This window comes from Coturnix japonica, chromosome 1, assembly GCF_054131305.1.
Source record: "Coturnix japonica strain WE chromosome 1, WE-NBRP24, whole genome shotgun sequence".
NCBI classification, from domain to species: domain Eukaryota; kingdom Metazoa; phylum Chordata; class Aves; order Galliformes; family Phasianidae; genus Coturnix; species Coturnix japonica.
This window is the reverse complement of record NC_140663.1, coordinates 102,402,515-102,420,366: the sequence shown is the minus strand read 5'-3', so window position 1 is coordinate 102,420,366 and position 17,852 is coordinate 102,402,515. Positions and strand designations below refer to the sequence as shown.

The 17,852-nt window shown below is 36.2% G+C and overlaps 1 protein-coding gene across 16 annotated transcripts in view; it reads right to left on the bottom strand.

Moving 5' to 3' along the window:
• The window catches only part of CASK (calcium/calmodulin dependent serine protein kinase), a 181,835-nt gene that overhangs the window by 120,142 nt on the left and 43,841 nt on the right, over nt 1-17,852 (bottom strand). For all 16 annotated transcript variants that reach the window (XM_015884890.2, XM_015884899.2, XM_085530260.1 and 13 more), the window contains exon 2: nt 12,332-12,444. In XM_015884890.2, the coding sequence (XP_015740376.1) occupies nt 12,332-12,444 (113 nt within the window). The remainder of the gene's footprint in view (nt 1-12,331; nt 12,445-17,852) is intronic.

The window sequence follows — 17,852 nt, the reverse complement described above, 5'->3', positions numbered from 1 at the left end:
TTTTTTAGAACAAGTGTGCACATCAGTTCAGTAATAAAAAAAAAAAAAAGACACTACAGAATGTATTATTTACCAACTTTTTTCGTGCCAAGAAAATAACCAAGTGTCATCTAGACTCGTTACTTTCACATGTTCATAAAACACTTCTATGTATTTTCTATTAAGTTTTTAAGTAGTTTTTCCCCTTCCCCCATCCCCACTTTTCCCTTGCCACTTGTGTAGTTGCCATAGTCTTTTCAAGCCTCTGAAATCTGTGCTCTTCAAATATATTTCTCCTTTATATTCCACAATAATTCAATACTGGTAATTAAACTTCATGTGTGAAAGAAAAGCCTGACCCAAATTTCATCCAACAACTAACCTGTCCTATCCCATTTCTGCAAGTTCAGCATGACAGCCTTTCTTTGGTATCCAAATGGTAGTGATGATTAATTGAGGCCAGAACAGAATATTTTAAATTCCATCCATTTATTTTGCTCTTATGAAGCAACCACAGACTTGTATAAAGATTAGGTGGTCAAAGGATACACCCACTCCTATCTTTTAGAAGACTACCCAAGTAGAGCAACTAATCAGAATCCGTATACTCCGCAAAACAGAGGTCTACAAGATGACTTAAAGAAACAGCTATGAGGGTTAAAAGAAAGAACCAAAACAGAAAGAACCAAATTTCATTTCCCCACAAGCTAAAAAAAAAAAAAAAAAAAGTTTAAATATTTGTCTCCATTAAATATCACTAAGATAAAGAATTTCATTGACATGACAAGGTACTCAGAAATATAAAACCAAATGCACAGGACTGCTTGAATTAAGAGACCACTGACCCACTCCATAGGTTCTTTAGACCACTTTCTTCCCTAGACAACAAAATAAAAACTCTGTTTAAGCATGTCAACACATGACTCAGAGGCTGAGTATATTACTGTCCAGATCCTGAAAATAATCTGAAGCATAGTTGCATAAGATGCACTCCTTATCCTTCCCCAAAGGAGAAGCAAATACTAGTTCACAGTCCGACCTTCCCTCCTTCACTAATCTCTCCTGGTGAAACAAGTTGTTCTTGTCCCATGTTGTAAAACCACTTGAATTTTCTAGAACACTGCAGTAGGCAGAGGAAGGTGAGACACTGAGGTAGGGATAGGAGTTCTCACTACTACAGAGAGGGGATGATTATCCGTGATTAGAAATAAAAGTCAAATTTGAAAATCCATGAGTTGTTATTCAAGTTTTATATGTATGTGCAACAATATTAAAAGCCAGTTCAAACCTAGCAGAATTAATTAGCTGATACACAAAACAGCTATGCTGCTTCAGGGCATGATGATACAGTACATTATCTTCCGGTCAATACCTGAATTAATAAACAGTGAAGGACTTGGGCTAGCTCTGTGCAAAGTCACATAAAAGTCACTGTGACCCTGATTCTAGAGGATTCATTAGCTGTGGATATGTAAATAAACAGTCCCAGAAACAGAGTGGTAAGAAACCAATGCTGATACTTTGCAAAAAGGCCATTTCTGGAATGATACTAAGACAGAACTCACTCATAAACTTAACAGATACAAGGTCACTGTGCATGTTTTACATATTCACGTCCCTTCTAACACATGCAACTGTACCTATTACAGGACGTCATTTTACATACTAACCACAGTAACCAGCCTGCATTTACCACAGGAAAGTAGCATTTAGCTGCTTAAATTATCTTGCTGTAAAAATCTTCATTCATTAACACCTAATTAGGAAAATAAAGCCTCAGAGTATAAAGAAATTTATATAGCTCACACATATCCCATGTTTTGTTACACAGTAAGATCAGTTTGGAAAGTCTGTAATTACTAGGTAAAATGATTTTAAAGCACAAGCACTGCATTATAACACTCTTAAGAGAGAAAAACATTGCAACTCTCAATATTTTTTTTAAACCTCTGAACCACTAGCATTGAATCTGAACCTAAAGCTTCCCACCTTGCAATTTTCTTGAGATGTGATTCATTAAATTAAATCATCCTTCATATTCACTTTTCCAAGTGCCACGGAAAATAATGAAACTGGAATCCATTTAAATCTTTTTTTTACCGCAAGCATTACTTGTCAAGTGATGTCTTTACTGTCTTAAGTTCAGGCACAGAAAAAAGTACAATGTGCTGCTAGCAATGAATATTACAATCAAGGAATGGTAGCAACAGACAACAATGTCCCTGTCACAAGAACTAATTTTCTAGAGGTTTTGCAAAAATACGTGCCTAAAGTTGAAGAAGTTATATGCCAAATTAAACTTCAAAGACAGCTACAATGGCCCATGGATTTCAGTGAGAGCACTGACTGAGCTTTAAATTACTTTGTATAGGTAAGAAAGTAAGAACTGTAGAAACATAACAGCAATTTCTTCCAAAGACTATTTTCTTTGTTTTGCTTTTAACTGCAAATTCATCTTCCATTCTCACAATACAGATAATATTCACGTGACAAAAATGCCATAAAACCAGTTGTCTCATAATATGAATGAAACCTGTTCCATCTCTAGACAGGAAATGGATTTTAATATTCAAATTGTTACATGCACATATTGTTACAAGAAAGTTCAAAAATCTACTTCTGCTTTTTGTATACACACATCCCCCCTCATTACTTTTTGCCTTCCATGGTGTTTCAATGGCTGTCACATTATGGAACCACATGAAAATGGAACATGTAATTCCCAGAACTCACAAAGAAGTCCAAAACCAAAAAGAAAGCAGGCACCAGATCATTCTAGATGTGAAGGGACAATAACCAAGCTTAAGCTTTCTGATGGCCCATGCTAACAGTGTGCTTGCTCTGCAAGTTGTAAAGCAAAAACAAAAACCCTCAAAGCATCACTAAGACAATTCTTTTTTTTCTTCTAGTAGCATTTTAATTTGAGTTTGACTGGCTTATTTATTCATGATTGCCACACTGTACTGTAAACAACGAATATGCCTACCTAGCAGTTGTCACTGTACCAAAACCAGCTCTAAAGCTCTTTTCTACAACATTTCTAAACACTAAAACAGAATATACCTGATTTTATAAACTTTCTCTCCTCTTCAGTTTCTTTATCACTAAAGATACTAATTCTAACACTAGTTGGCACTGCTTGGAATACCTAAAATGGGCAAGTCTTCAAAACATATAGTATTTCTATATTAAAAGTCATAGAATAGTAAGTATTTTTTTCCTTAACATTGTTTCATATCCTGGTACACATATGTGCATGCCCTCAGTCTTCAGACCAGCATGTGCAACTCCGATTACTATGCCCTGAAGCAGTGTGTAGTGGTGACTGTTATAACAGCCATAGATTCATCAGAAGTTGTTATGAATTATGCTCCACAGAAGGAAATTATTAAATAAAACATAATCAAGTTAGAAATTTCTTCTATGTTGTAAAAGGCAAAGGAATGAGAAAGGAATACAGCAGTACTCTGGGCTGAACTCCAGCTGTACTTCCCCTGTAATTAATTTACTTCAGCATTACTTGACAACAGCACATGTCTATGTCTTAAGATAGGACAGTGAAAAGCAAGATTGACAAAGACTGAAAAGAAAAAGAGAGTGAAATCATTCAAATCCCTTAAGACTGTAGTGCGGCATGTGTTGGGATGCATTAGACATAACTATCCAGTTGCTGATGGCAGGGCCCCACAGCAATGGCCTCCATGGGCAGCGACCAGGGCCTGCCCCTCACTGGCCATTCACCAGCTATAGATGGCTCCACAACAGACCAAAGTTAAGCACATCGCATGTAGCATCTCTGAACCAAAGGACTTCACCTCTCCTCTCTGGAAATGTATTCAAGAGAAGACAGTAAAGACTCCAAAATCCCAACCAAAACCAAACCAAACCAAACAAACAAAAAAGGAACAAGTCTAGTGCAAGAGAAGCAAAAATATCATTAAAAAGGAACAGGAGAAGAGCAAGGGCTGGAGCTGATTGGATGTGTTGGTACTGATGACACAAAAGCAGTAAACCTCAACCTAATGAATGACCTTAGGAAACCAGGCAGTGCCTTTGAAATGATCCAAACACATGGATAACTTCACATCCATGAACAAAACATGCCCAAACCGAGAAATTTAACAGCAAAGAAACCTTCTGTATGCAGTTTCTCCAGCTATTTTTTTTTTTGCTTGTTATTTAAGGCAAAAATAAAAACCAGACAACGTTTATGAGCTGTTCAGGAAAGAACTGTGGAGAAACCATTGCTTATTACAAGCGCTTCTATAGTTCCTACTCCAACCCTAGTTTGCATTCCCATGTTAAGCGAAGAGCCACTGAAAATCGTTAGCAGTGAACCTCTCATTAGTTTCATAAGTACCCTAGACCGGTTTATTATCTCAGACTCTAGACATATAATGTAGAGAAATATTTTTCTCCAAAGTCAATATCAAAATTCCCAGCAGAATACTCAACACTCAGATATGCTTTTCCCTTAACAAGGCGATTCTTTAAACGTAATAGTGTTCAAAACAAGGAAGCAAGCCAATTAAAAAGAAATTAAAGATAATGAGACTTAGGGTACAAGACCTCTTCTCACATTTTTCCCCATCTTGAAAAAAACAGATCTTTTCAGTGGTCAGAAAAGTACCAAAGCCATTGCAAACAAAGTGGTAGGAATGTACAATAGGAAACTGGGCTGAAGAAACAGGACTTTCCCTCCCCCCTCAGCAGCAAGGAGCTGTGAAAGCAGCTCAGCCAGCCTTTCTGAGGTGGTGAGGGGGGAGACGCAAAGCAGTGAGACTCACCCACACACAGCACAGATGGTAAGTGGCACCTAATAATCCTAGATGTTAGCATGCTGTATTTCCAGGGCATAACAGTTTCTTCCCTGGTTTTCCTTTCTAACAGATAAGCTTCTGAGAGAAAGAAATGGTAGGTGCTCTATCAATACGCAGCACTATAAGAATAGACGTTCTTGCAAAACTACAGCAACAGAGATGAAAAGCTTCTCTCCAAATACGTCAGCCCCACTTGTCCAACCCTGTACTGGAAACAGAAGCTCCAGTTTGTCGCAGCTTTTCAGAAAGAACTAAGAGGACAAAAGAGAATACAGTGATGGCAACCTGCAGAGATCTGAAAACACAGACGTGAAATACATACGTATTTTAATACAATTCCATATGGTGATAACACTGGACTCAAATGCTTGTCCGATTTGGCAAAAGAAAATGTATTTACAGCAATTTAAGCAACACAGCACTTTACAAGCCATTTTCTTACTTACGACAGAACAAATTGTAGTAAAAAAGTTGGCAATACTTTCACCAGCTTCTGCAACTGTTAATTGTCACTATACCACAAGCAATATTAAAGATGACCGATATTAAGGAATCTACAAATGTTGGTTATCTCTCAGTAGGATCAAACAATGTGTTTTTTGACTTATTTCATCAGTTTTCCTGGCAAACAGAGGAAATCATGAGGCTTACATTTTATATTGCTGAATTTGCCAGTAGCTTTCTGTGGAATTTGGAATATATCTTAAATTCCTCAGTTGTGCAAAGTATAAGAAATAAATCCTTAATTATACAATTTAACAAATTTTAAGGTGTTGTGAATGAACAAGACGTCACTTTTTTTGCACCATCCTCATTTGCAATAAGGATTTTGACCACTGAATATTTTAGGCAAACTACAGACATAGTAACCTTCTCCTCAAACAAGAAGCATGCCTTGAATCTTATTTGTGTATGAAGTGATTTTAAAATTCCATCTCCAAGAAAAATCTCTGCCATAGATTTTTAAGTAAACCAACTATACATCACAGTACTTTTATTTACACTATGAATTTACTTACTGTCACTGTGTATATTTCTTGTTTGGATTCATATTAGGCAATCAAGTACATAGTACACAACCTATGTAAGTAAACTATGCGGCTGTCCCTGATAAGTGTCTTCATTAAAATAAATGGCTTGCAGCTGGAAACTGACACACCAGTAAGTCCTGTTTCAGAGTAATAACACACTGAACTGTAAAAATGAAAATCTCCTACAACCTTTGGCATAAAAAAATTGCTATGCCAGAACCCTATGAAAACACATCTTGCAATGCTTAGTTAGATAAAATTTAATATTCTTATCCTTTTATCTTGTAGGTTATTAAGTGAACAAAGTGTTTTAAAACCATATACTTTCTATTCCTCTACTGCAAAGGGAGAATTGACAGTTGTCGACTTAAGTTTCTAGTCTCACTATACATGTAACAGTATTTAAATCTAGAATTATGTGGAAATTCAATGCAGTATAAAAGATAAAACTAAATTCATATAATGTGCATTAATTGAATTTATTTTTAATCTTAAATTTAACTGTATACATAATCGATTACTGTTTGTATCTCACTTTCTATTAAAATTATTAATATACTGGAAGACAGCAGATATGATAATATTTTACTCTGACACAATACGATAGATAGGCAGATGAAATGTGGAAAGTCTTTTAGAAACAGAATTAAGTTCATCATTCTCTTCAGAATTTTTAAGTCTTTGATTTATTTAAAATTGAAATTCAACTCTTAATTGAGAAGCTAAAAATCATCAATATTCTCCTCTGTTACCAAATATCACTTCATAAACTGTCTTACAAAGTAGATTCTAAGTGACAAATATTTCTATCATCTGCCTTTGTATCAACATAACTTGACTGTTCCTCTTAAACACTGCTTTCTTTCTATTGAAAACAATTTCTGTACTAAAAAGAATATAAGACATTTTTTTCCTCAGAGCAATGAAGCACCTCTCATCCTGGAAAACTGCTATCGACTGGCAATTTTACAAGTGGACGAAAGCCACTGAATGAAACAAGATGGATACCTGTGCATTTGTGCAATTCAATATGCTAACTTAATCTAAATTATTTCTCACAATTGGCATACTGAAAATTTCCCAAGCTTCAGAAATTTTGAGCTTTCTTCTCAGACTTTTTCTGTTCTTCCACACAATGACACACTATGAAGATTTCAACTTCTACATGCTTTATATATTAATTATAAATATTTTATGATACAGATGCTAGACTGGAAGTTTCCACAAAAATTGTTGTTTGCTTTTTGTAACCGCTGTATGGATCAAAACAGTCTGCCACTGGTCTTTACTGTTACCAACTTTTTCCTTTAATTTTTCAGATGGAAGACCAAATAGGTGGTAGAAAGATTCTGCTGTATGTTTTAGTTTTAGCAGACTTCTCTTATTTTAAGTCACATGTGCATGTTCAGCAAATTAACCAAGATGATGAGGTCCCCCTCCAAACTTCTGCAAGAACTATGAGAAGTACAAAAGAATAGGAGACTATGGATTACAAACCCTGACATCTCTCTTTTGAAAAACGGAACATTTTAGACAAGATTTTCACAAGAATTAAACTATCCCAGGCAAAAATCACAAAACTTAAAGATTGATTTTTTTCAGAGCTTCTTACTGTGGTAGGACACAGGTTTATCATTCTAACATGTAACGTATTTCTAGAACAGTGATGGCCAATAGGGATAATTGTTTACCATATCACAGTGACATGCTTTTAGGTTCAGAAAATCACAATAACTAACTTGAGAGTCAAAGAAGGGTCATTTTGGATCAATGAATTAACAGAAATTGCATCTCAGCTGCAATTAATCTTATATTCTGTTGACTGTGTAAACCAGAACATGCTTACACGCAAACAGAAAATATTTGAAAATACAGCTGATACTTATTAGCTTCTCTATGCTTGTAACCAGCCTGTATTATGGCAAGCACAGTTTGAAGCCTATTTCTGGACAACTATTGGCAAGCATCACAATTAGTTAGATGAGCACAAGCTGTGTACAAAGACAGAAGAGTTTTGGAAAGCATTTTCATTTTTGAGAACAGACACTGGATACACCTCATGCATTTTGTACAAAGATTAAAGATGACACTGTTTAAGAATGAAGAATTGAGAGCATATTTTTGAAAGCATATTTCAAGAATTCACTACATTCTGAATCTGTTTTGCAAAGAGGGTTAATAGATGCACCTTTATCATCTGTCTTATCATACCTGAAAAAGCTCCAGGCATTACTTACTAATATATGAATGCCAAAGTACTAATATCTTCCTTCCACTCCAGCCTAGATTTTTCTTGCCTTTTAAGCAAGAAGATGAACATAACTAATCTATAATTAAACTAAGGTCTCAGACAAGAAGAATGTTGTCAGTTTATGTGATAAAACTTTATTTACACACCCAAAAAAAGCACAGATACAATGGTGTGTGGGGCGAAGGAAGCCCAAATAATTCCCTGCTCAGCTCTTCCTAGGCTCATCACAGGAGAATCATCTGCTCACAAGACCAGAAGAGCACAGGTGCACAAGAACAGGTAGAAACCTCTGTTAGGGCTACAGATGGTGGGATAACCAGAGTTCCTCACAGAGGTGTCCCAGGAGTTTCAGCCTTGTTGGTCCAACATGAAAACCCATTATGAGAATTCACCCAGAGCAGCCCTCCAGATCATCATTTAGAATAAGGAGACTGCTGCCAAGGGGTGTTAAGACATGTTATGAGATGCAGGGGAACAGCACTTTGATATTACATGACATATTTTGATTTATTCAGGGGAAGATCAAAGGTAGTCAAATTGAGATTTAGGGAGAAACAAGTGTGATAAAAGAGGAACATAACAAAAGAGCCCATTCACATGTAAGAAGGCTCTGTGAACAATCACTGCAGTCTGCCATGTCTCGTCATTAATCTGTATCTTCAACTATTTTCGTCTGTGTACACCTATGTGCATGTGGATCTGTGGTGCCAGTGTCTGGAGCAAACATGACTGTGAGAGAGCATGAGATCACCAGCAGAATCCAATCAAGACAAGCTGATGTGTAGGTGAAGGGGTCTGAAAGCAGCAGGGTTGGTGGGTCTCCAAGAGACATCTCTGGGTGTGAAAGCACAAGCACCTCTGTCTGAGCCCAGCTGCATGGACGGAACAAACCTATACATGTATATATCTCCATTTTGCTCAACCGTGGAGAAGAACACAAGACCAGTGTTTGTAGGAGAGAGTATTCTCTTGTTGATTATGTGGTGTACATGCGTGCCTGCTAGGAACACAATTTCAATGTGGGATGGACCTAGAGATGTGGAGCTGCAGCAGTCTCTCAGGCTGCTGGACCCCCATCATGATATATTTTCTTTTAACAGATATGCTATGAAATTTAAGCTTATGGTTTAATTTTGGAGGGGAGATTACTTTGGTGAGTTTGATTACTTACCAATGAAGAATTTTCTAGACTTAAAAACTACACTTTGCTGTACATTTACAATTTATGCTTAAACTAATCACCAAGCAGTCTATATAAACCAAAGCATTAAAATAATAATTTAACACCTGAAGGAAATGAGAAAAAAATTTAAACAATCAATTCTTTATCTGATGTTATGTCCTCTTTAGAGCAAGGACACATTGATGGTTTATGTTCATGGCCACACAGAATCCCAAGTCCTTTTCTGCAACGCTGCTTTACAGCTGATGCCCAGTCTTATTTCACCCCACCTGCAGGACTTTGCACATCCCCTTGCTGAAATTCATGAGGTTCCTGTCTTTCCCTTTCTCCAGCCTGTCTAGCTCCCTCTGGATGGCAGCACGACCCTCTGGTATATCAGCCACTCCTCCCACTTTTGTTCCATCTGCAGACTTACTGAGGGCACATCCTGTCTCATCATCCACGCCATTAATAAGGACATTAAACAAGACTGGACCTTATGTTAACCCTGGAAGTACACTGCTAGTAATTTCTCCAGCTTGACTTTAGAACACCTAATTAAAAGCAAGATGTGCAAGTCATGCAGAGAAAAATAAAAAGAAAATTCATGGGAAAGAAGGAGAAATAGAATAAATGGAGAGTCAAAAGGTAGCCAATGTGAACTATAACAAATTCAGATATAAGGAAAGTGCTTTTTAACACATTTCTAGGTTTTGTGTATATCAACTACGAGTTGTGTTCGAAAAGAAGTTTACACTGTTTTTTATGATACCACAGTGACTAAAGTACCTTACTAAGCGCATCAGGACCTCTTCCATATGAATCCTCTAAATAGAACAGTATAAGACATCCTCATTTATTTCTAAAAATATTCAAGTTTCACATTTTATTAAGTGTGTTTTCATTTTCTGGTACTCTACAATATGAAAGCATGGTGAACTGCAGTAAAATCCTTCATCACGTAAAATAGCCAACATTAACCCAGTAGATCATGCAGCCACTTGAACAGTGACAAAGTGTCAATTGACTTCATTAATAAGGTTAAATTACATCACTACAGATGTTGAAGATACACAGTATTCAAGACCACGAATACTTAAATTCAATAGAATTTTGTCTAAATTAGATTTGTTAAATGTCAGGAACTGTTGCATGGAATTATTATTTTTTTCCCCAATTAATAATCCGTTGCAAAGATGCACACGGACTTAAGATCTGTGTCTTTATGCATCCTAAATGTTAAAAATCTTATGGAAACCTCATGGAAACAGTGCTACACTCGATAAAAGTTTGCCTTGTAAGTTAGTGACTGCTCTATCCCATACTACAAATGCTCATGGAAGCACTGATTGATAAACACAGATTAGTCCACAGTACCTGATTTTTCAAAGCTTGATTGCTTTTGTTACTGTGGTAAGGCAGATTCCACTAATGTAAGAAATAAGTGTTTAGATCAATAGTCTTTTTTTTTAAAAAATATGGACCATGTTCAGCTTCCTTACAAGCTCAAAATCACCATATTTACTGCCTAATACAGACTGTTATTGAATGGAGCAATCCATGTTGAAACAGTCCGTCCTTCAGACTTCTCTGTAATGAAAACAAAGGAGTTCTGAGTCTTTCTGAGGGGTTGTTCCCTGGACTCTCAGGATCAAAATCAAATATAATCTAGACTAGGAAATTTTTGAGAGTAGCAGACTGAGTGAAGCTGACTTTACAAGTCACATTCTTCAGGGATTCTCCTTGGCTTATGATTGACAGTTATCCCACTCTCCCACTCCTGTGCATGAGAGAAAGACTGTGCACAGCAAAGATGTAAAGAGATAACCCTCAAAATGATTTTGCAGAGGACAACTCTGAGTTAGAGAATGTTCCAAATGATTAATCTTACCATTCAATGGCAGTACACACTTCGATGTAATTTACAAATACTACTTCCCTGCAAAGTTATGTAACGTTTATTTTATCTAAGCATTACCATACTGGCTGCAAGTCATGACTCTCCCCTAGTGTGTTGAAGGAATGCTGTACCAGAAATAAGCCTAATGTATTCAAACGAAAAAATAACATGTTTTTGAAATACAAGCCTAAAACCTGGACTGAAGACAGGTCTACAAGAAAAGAAAAGGAAATACAAATGATGGAAAGAGTCTGTGAAAAACAGATTCTTATCTGTTTTTTGGAAGGATACAATACTTGCTCCATGTTAATTTATAAAGTTTATGCGTCTTAACATTATAAAACTAATGCATAACAATTCAAAATCTTAGAACAACCCACCCATCCCCCAAAAAACTCACTCAAAACCAAAATAGCAAGAACACACAAAAAAAATAAAATCCAAACCCAAATGACACACCACTAAACACAGAAATTGCTTATAGTCAACTAAATCAATAACTTGCCAGCTTGAATTATAACTATACCAGTATAACATGCATGGAATGGAAAAAACAAACTTAAGTATAATCCCAAGGCAGAAAATGCTTCCTGCATTTCTTCAGTGAAACTATAACTATTGTTGGCTTCTCCTTTCTTCGTGATCAGTCCTTGAACCTTTTGTACTACTTCACCCTTTTGGTGCAATTCCTTAATGGCATCGAAAGGTTGATTTTTACTATCAAAGAGTGAGGAAAGATGCACTCCTGTAAAGGTGGAAATGTGTCCTAAGACTGAACAGTTGCTAAAACGTGGGTCAGATTAAGACCAGAATACAGACAGAACCTTTTGGCTTCAGAAATCTGTACCAGAATACCCTGGAATGCACCAAATTATTTTAGTAAAGATACACCAATGTAAAATGTGGTAACTTTGGTGTCACCTTCCAAAACCTTAACATGGCTATATGTATGCTAAGTATTATGGAACATGTAGCTTATGTTCTGATTAAGGAGGGCTGTGAAAAAAGATGCTAGCAGTAACATTATCTCAATTTAAATGAAATTGTCTGGTAAATTTGAAGCAGGACATGAGAATTACTTCAAATCAAACTCACCATTAAGCCTAAGACAGCATCTGTTACAATTACTATAAAATTGGCAAACCAAAAAGCTGTCTGCTCACAATTTGCTCCATTTCTTGTTCTTACCTTCTGTGCTTAACCCAGGACTTGAAGTGAATTTTGCTACATCGACAATCTTTACAGCAAACTGTTGCCCTGTTTCCCTGTTGATGCATCGCCGCACAACACTGAATGGACCCCTGAAACAAACGCACAAAAAAAAAGCAATAAGTAATCCAGTCTCTTCAGTGCATTGAGCTATAATGTCATTACCTTTGAACAAAATCTAAATTCCACCATATCATTTGAATGCAGTATTTAAACAGAATCTTGTATCTCTTACCCATGCTGCCCATTAACCATAAAACATAATTGTAACTACAAAAGCTAGAGTAAAGTACAATAAATGAGTTTTAAGTTTACTATAGTAAAGTAAGCTCAAATATATTTTCTTATTTAACCAGGCAGGACTCTTGGAAGCAGTGTGTAATGTACTGGCATTATTATTACATTTTAAAGGGACTTCATTTTGATGAAATCCCTTCACAGTTCACATGGGGAAAGATGTAAATGATTGTAATGTAAATTGCAGGCTTTCTAAACCATTTCATACTTGAGTATTACGCTGGCTTTATACACTAATGGATCACATTTTGCAGTCTGTATTTCTCTTGTTGATTTCCACAATGAAAATTCTACAGGGATGACTTCAGAATTTGACTCACAGTATCTAGCTTTCAGTCCTAAGGTTGAGTTTAGAAATCACAATTATTTGAAACAACTGAAAGCAGATTCTTTCACAACAATGATAAAACAAACAATATTGCTAAGTCATGCTGTTTGGGTTGATTTCTTTGCTCTACACAAACTACTTATTTTAAAGCTTGGCACTGCTAGATATGAACAACTTCTGTTACAGTGCTTCACAATTCCACAAATGCTTGTGATTTTCTCTCATCATTAGAGCTGTGAGAATCCCTATAAAAACTACACTAAGATTTATCAAAATTTGTTCAGATATTATTGCACTCAATTAACAAACAGCTGTTCAAAACTGACATGACATTTGCCAAAACACAGGTTAGAGCAACAGTACCCCTAAGAAGGGTTTGTACTTAAGTACAGACATTTATAAATGGTTTCTGGTAGTATTTCACATACCAGGTGATTCAAAGAAAGCAGTTTTTATACACTTTACAACACCTGTACTCCCACAGCTAAAATACATTTTGCGTACTCTTTAAAAAACATATTTGCAAATATTTCCTGAAACAGGATGATTTCTGACAGAATCATCATATTACACCAGAATGAAAACATTTACAATTAAGGATGATATTTCTCAATGCAATTACATACATGTGAATTATGTCGTTGCACTTAAGACACCTACATCTACGAAAGAAATGTAGTTTTCTTGTTCCCTATCTGGTTCCTAACGTACAATGAAATCCCCAAACCTGACGACCATTTTCTTCTCTGCACCCATAACCCACTACTAATAATAATTGGTAATGTATCCACAGTGATACTATATAATTTGAACAAGAAAACAAAACTCCATTCTTAAAATACACAAGTAGTAAGGATAGATATTATTTTTGTACTGATATTTTGTCAACATTGGCAGCAACACATTCCAACACCTGCAATATTTTTTCTCCACTGCAATGTATACCAAAAACCAAAATATATTTTCTTAAATTAAAGCTGGCATGCATACTGACTTCTGCTCTCTACTGCAGACGGAAATCAAAGCATCACAATACAATACAAGGGAGATTATTAAATACATGTAGGCCATAAATGGGAATGCTGAAAAGGTGCCCTATACCAGGTTTGTTTCCTAAATTTCATGTTAGCATGACATGTTCTGATGTAACCTTACATACAGTGGAACTCCATCTGGTGATATACAATTACTCTGTAAAACCAATAGCAAACAAAACCTCTCCCAACTATAGAGTATTCCTTTAAAAATAAGTTTCCATGTAAGAATCTAAAGCTTCTCCCTTCTTGAGAAAACTTAACCACTAAGAAGCTAAAACCTGCAATACAAGTCTTCAAGTTATATTTGACCTTCGTTCAACATTCTAAATGGAAGAATTGATTTTTCCTGAAATGATCTATGTCAGCTTGTTGCATTAAGAAAGTGTAAGCATACAGAGATAAAATCATGTAAGAGAAGACACATGCAACTCAAATTCTTCTTCTTCTTTTTTTTTTTTTTTTCTTGTTTAAAGGGCTGAAGATTTGGTACTTCATTAGAAAATTAGATATCGTAGTACAAGTCACAAAACTGAGTTTTCAAATGGCAACATTTCCATCATGAGTTTGCCTGACCAGCTGATGTCTTAGAAAACAACTGCGCGTTCAACTCAGACTTGCAATAAAACGTGTAAAAGAACAAAGCACAAAACAGCAGTTCACTGAATCTTGGTTCAGTAGGAATACAGCTTCTAGAAGGTGCTCCCTAATAGTAATTCAACAGCATTATAAAGAAAAAAGAATACACAAGAATACCAAAGGTGTGGGTATAAAGTATATAGAAACAAACAATAAGAACAACCCGCAAGTCTCCATCATCCTCACAATTATTTCAATGAGACATAATCTTTTACATCAAAATCATTTAATTAAAAACATTTAATCTCTTACATCAAAAGTGTAGAATCTTGATTCTTACATAACGTTTGAGTATGATGTAGACTCTCTCTAATGATTCTGTAAATCACAAACTGGAGGAAGTCTGCTGAGAGAAGCAGTAGGGCTGGAAATAGAGGTCTTTAAAAAACTAAAGTCAATAATTTGGAAATTTTAAGCATTCTTGAAATAATAATATTTAAGAATTTCAAGAATATTAGCTAAATGATAAACCATGATTTAGAAGAAATTATTAAAGCTTAAAAATATTCAGACTGTCTATTTTGAAGGCTTAAGCTCTAATTTACAAGTAATAATAATTTCAATGAAAGAAAACTTCCATAACTTGAAGCACTGCTACTCAGCATAGAAAAACCTCAACTGGGGTAGAGGTCGTGCAGTGGGGAACACACTAAAGGAAGTAGGCTCAGCGTAGCACAATACAGGAGGTGAGTAGATTTGAAGAGCTAACTTATAACTCTTTCTATTGCAGAGCTCAGTGCAACTCGTCAGCAAAAGCAGCGGTTGGTTGGCTTGGAACCCAGTCATGGTCCTCCTGATGACCTACAACCTAAAGAGCAGTGTTTGCTTCAATGCAGGGCTATTAGAACCCACATTTTCAGCCCTTTTGAAGCCTTATCTGACATGGAAATGGAGAAAATAAAAATCAAATTTAGAAACACTACCACACAATTAAGTTCAGCACCAAAATGCTGGCACAGCCACCGCACAGAATAAAGAAATAGGCAGACAGTTGCTACCTCCAGCATCTCCTCTATTTATTAACCTTTGATTTCCTTTTATAGGAAACTACAGAACCAGTACCTCCAGTGCTTGTGCAGGTGAAGCAATCCCCAAGAACACCTCAGGGTATACTCAGAATTTATGTAAAATAGTGAACAAATATTTTCTTACAATTTTAAGACTCCTTTGTGTAATTCAGAAGCTTATTTACATTTTTTTTCTAAGTATAAAAGCAAACCACTGGCAGAAAGGGATCTGTTTTGCTATCATGTCTTTCTTCTATTGCCAATCTGCAAGGGGGATAACCTATCCTTAACAGACCTGAAGTCTGTATCACCAGAAACAATGCCTGTGGCCTGAATTCTCTTCCTTAACAGGCAAAAACTCAAAGTAAAAAATTTATATATCAGACATTCTACATTTCGATATCTGAGGTACCTCTCTGTGTATAAAATCTCCCAGGCATCCATATAAAGTGATAAAAATGATGCTGATATGTAACAACGCATGTAATGTATGTATTGTTTGTATTCAACTTTTTTTATGCTGACTGGCTGGGATGCTGAGGGGAATGAAAAAGAGGAACACAGAGGTAAGATGCTCATTGGAACAGCTATCAGCGTGAAGTGAAAGTTTCAGCACTAGACACAAATAACATTATTTGCGTGCAAGCAATTCAGAAAATACTTTTATGCTCACAGAGAATACAGCAACCTTTATTTTCAGAATTCCAGTTATCAGTAAATGCGGAATTATCCTTGTAAATTGTCCCATATTTTACTCGCAGAACCACACAACAATTTAGGCTGGGGGGCACCTCTGAAGGAACACGCTCAGTAAGTTTTGTCTGAACACCTACTTGCTGCTACCAAAAGCCATGCTACAATTTTCCTGTCTTTTTCTTCTTTATGAGCGGCAGAACATAACTTGCTCCCTGAAAGCAACCATTTACAAATAATTTCTCAATCCAGCATATACGCAAGTAAATTCTATTTCCAATAATTACTGTATGTTGAAATCACTTTCATGGTCTTAAAAGAGTTGCTCTGAAAGCTGCAGCTGTAGTCACAGTAGTTAAAGCAAGTGCATTTTGTTAAGGCCTAGGAGTTTTTTGGAACGTGATCAGACACCAGCTGCTGGGAAGCTTTCAGACCAGCACGTCTGAACATGAAAAGCCACATGATACGTACAGAAGATGGAAGGGGTTTTAGAGCAAAACTGGGGAGCAAAATTTCAAGTCCACGTATGAATGGTACTAAAGTATGATGACTGCTTCAAACAGAAACAATAGCAAAAACAGTTCTTGTAAGAGCTTGTGATCAGGTCTTTCTTTATATCCTATTTGTTAACTCATTAAAGTTCATTAGCAAGAGAAAGGTCAAGACTTCAAGTAATTCCTCCCTGGATAATCTGTTTCCAAAGATTCACTAGTAATTTGTTTTTCCTGCAGGATTAAGATACTGAACACTACTTGCACTTTCCTAAATCAGTGCGTTGTTTCAAAAGCTATGTTGGCAGCCTCAGTCACAGAATCAAAGAATCACAAGGTTGAAAAGGACCTACAAGACCATCTAGTCCAACTGTACTCCCTTTACCATACCTACAGCAAACCACTAAATCATCTCTCGTAGCTCCTCATCCAGACGCCTCTTGAACACTGCCAGGGATGGCGACTCCACCACCTCCCTTGCTTTCCCCACACCGAAGTCATGTGGCCACATAGTGAATATGAATTCTTCTCTTCAGTTGTTTGCAAACAATCAGCACACATGCACCTAACAGAGGAAGGTACAATTAACTTGTATGGGCCACTACAGAAGAAGTGGAGAAACTGGGCAATTTTGATGGAAACGATCTCCTTTATATACTGTTGTTATGTATATGTAACAACTAATGACTTTTACAGTGTATCGCCTTTGTACGGCATTATATGGAAAGGTCCAGAAATTCTTCAGCTGCCTCTCTGTTCCCCATTACCTGACTAAGAATAAAACTCCCATCATCCCATTTGTTAACCACTAAACAATAGTCAAGTCTCAAACTTAAACAAAATCAGCACGCGCAAATTTGAGGAAGACTCTCCACAAGTGTCATGGTTTAATAATTTTGTAATTTTGCTATCAGTATTCCACATCATAACATCATAAAAAGCATGAATAATTTTACTGAATCTGCAACTTACAGAAGAACACTACATCTCCCAGAGAACAACACAATAGGT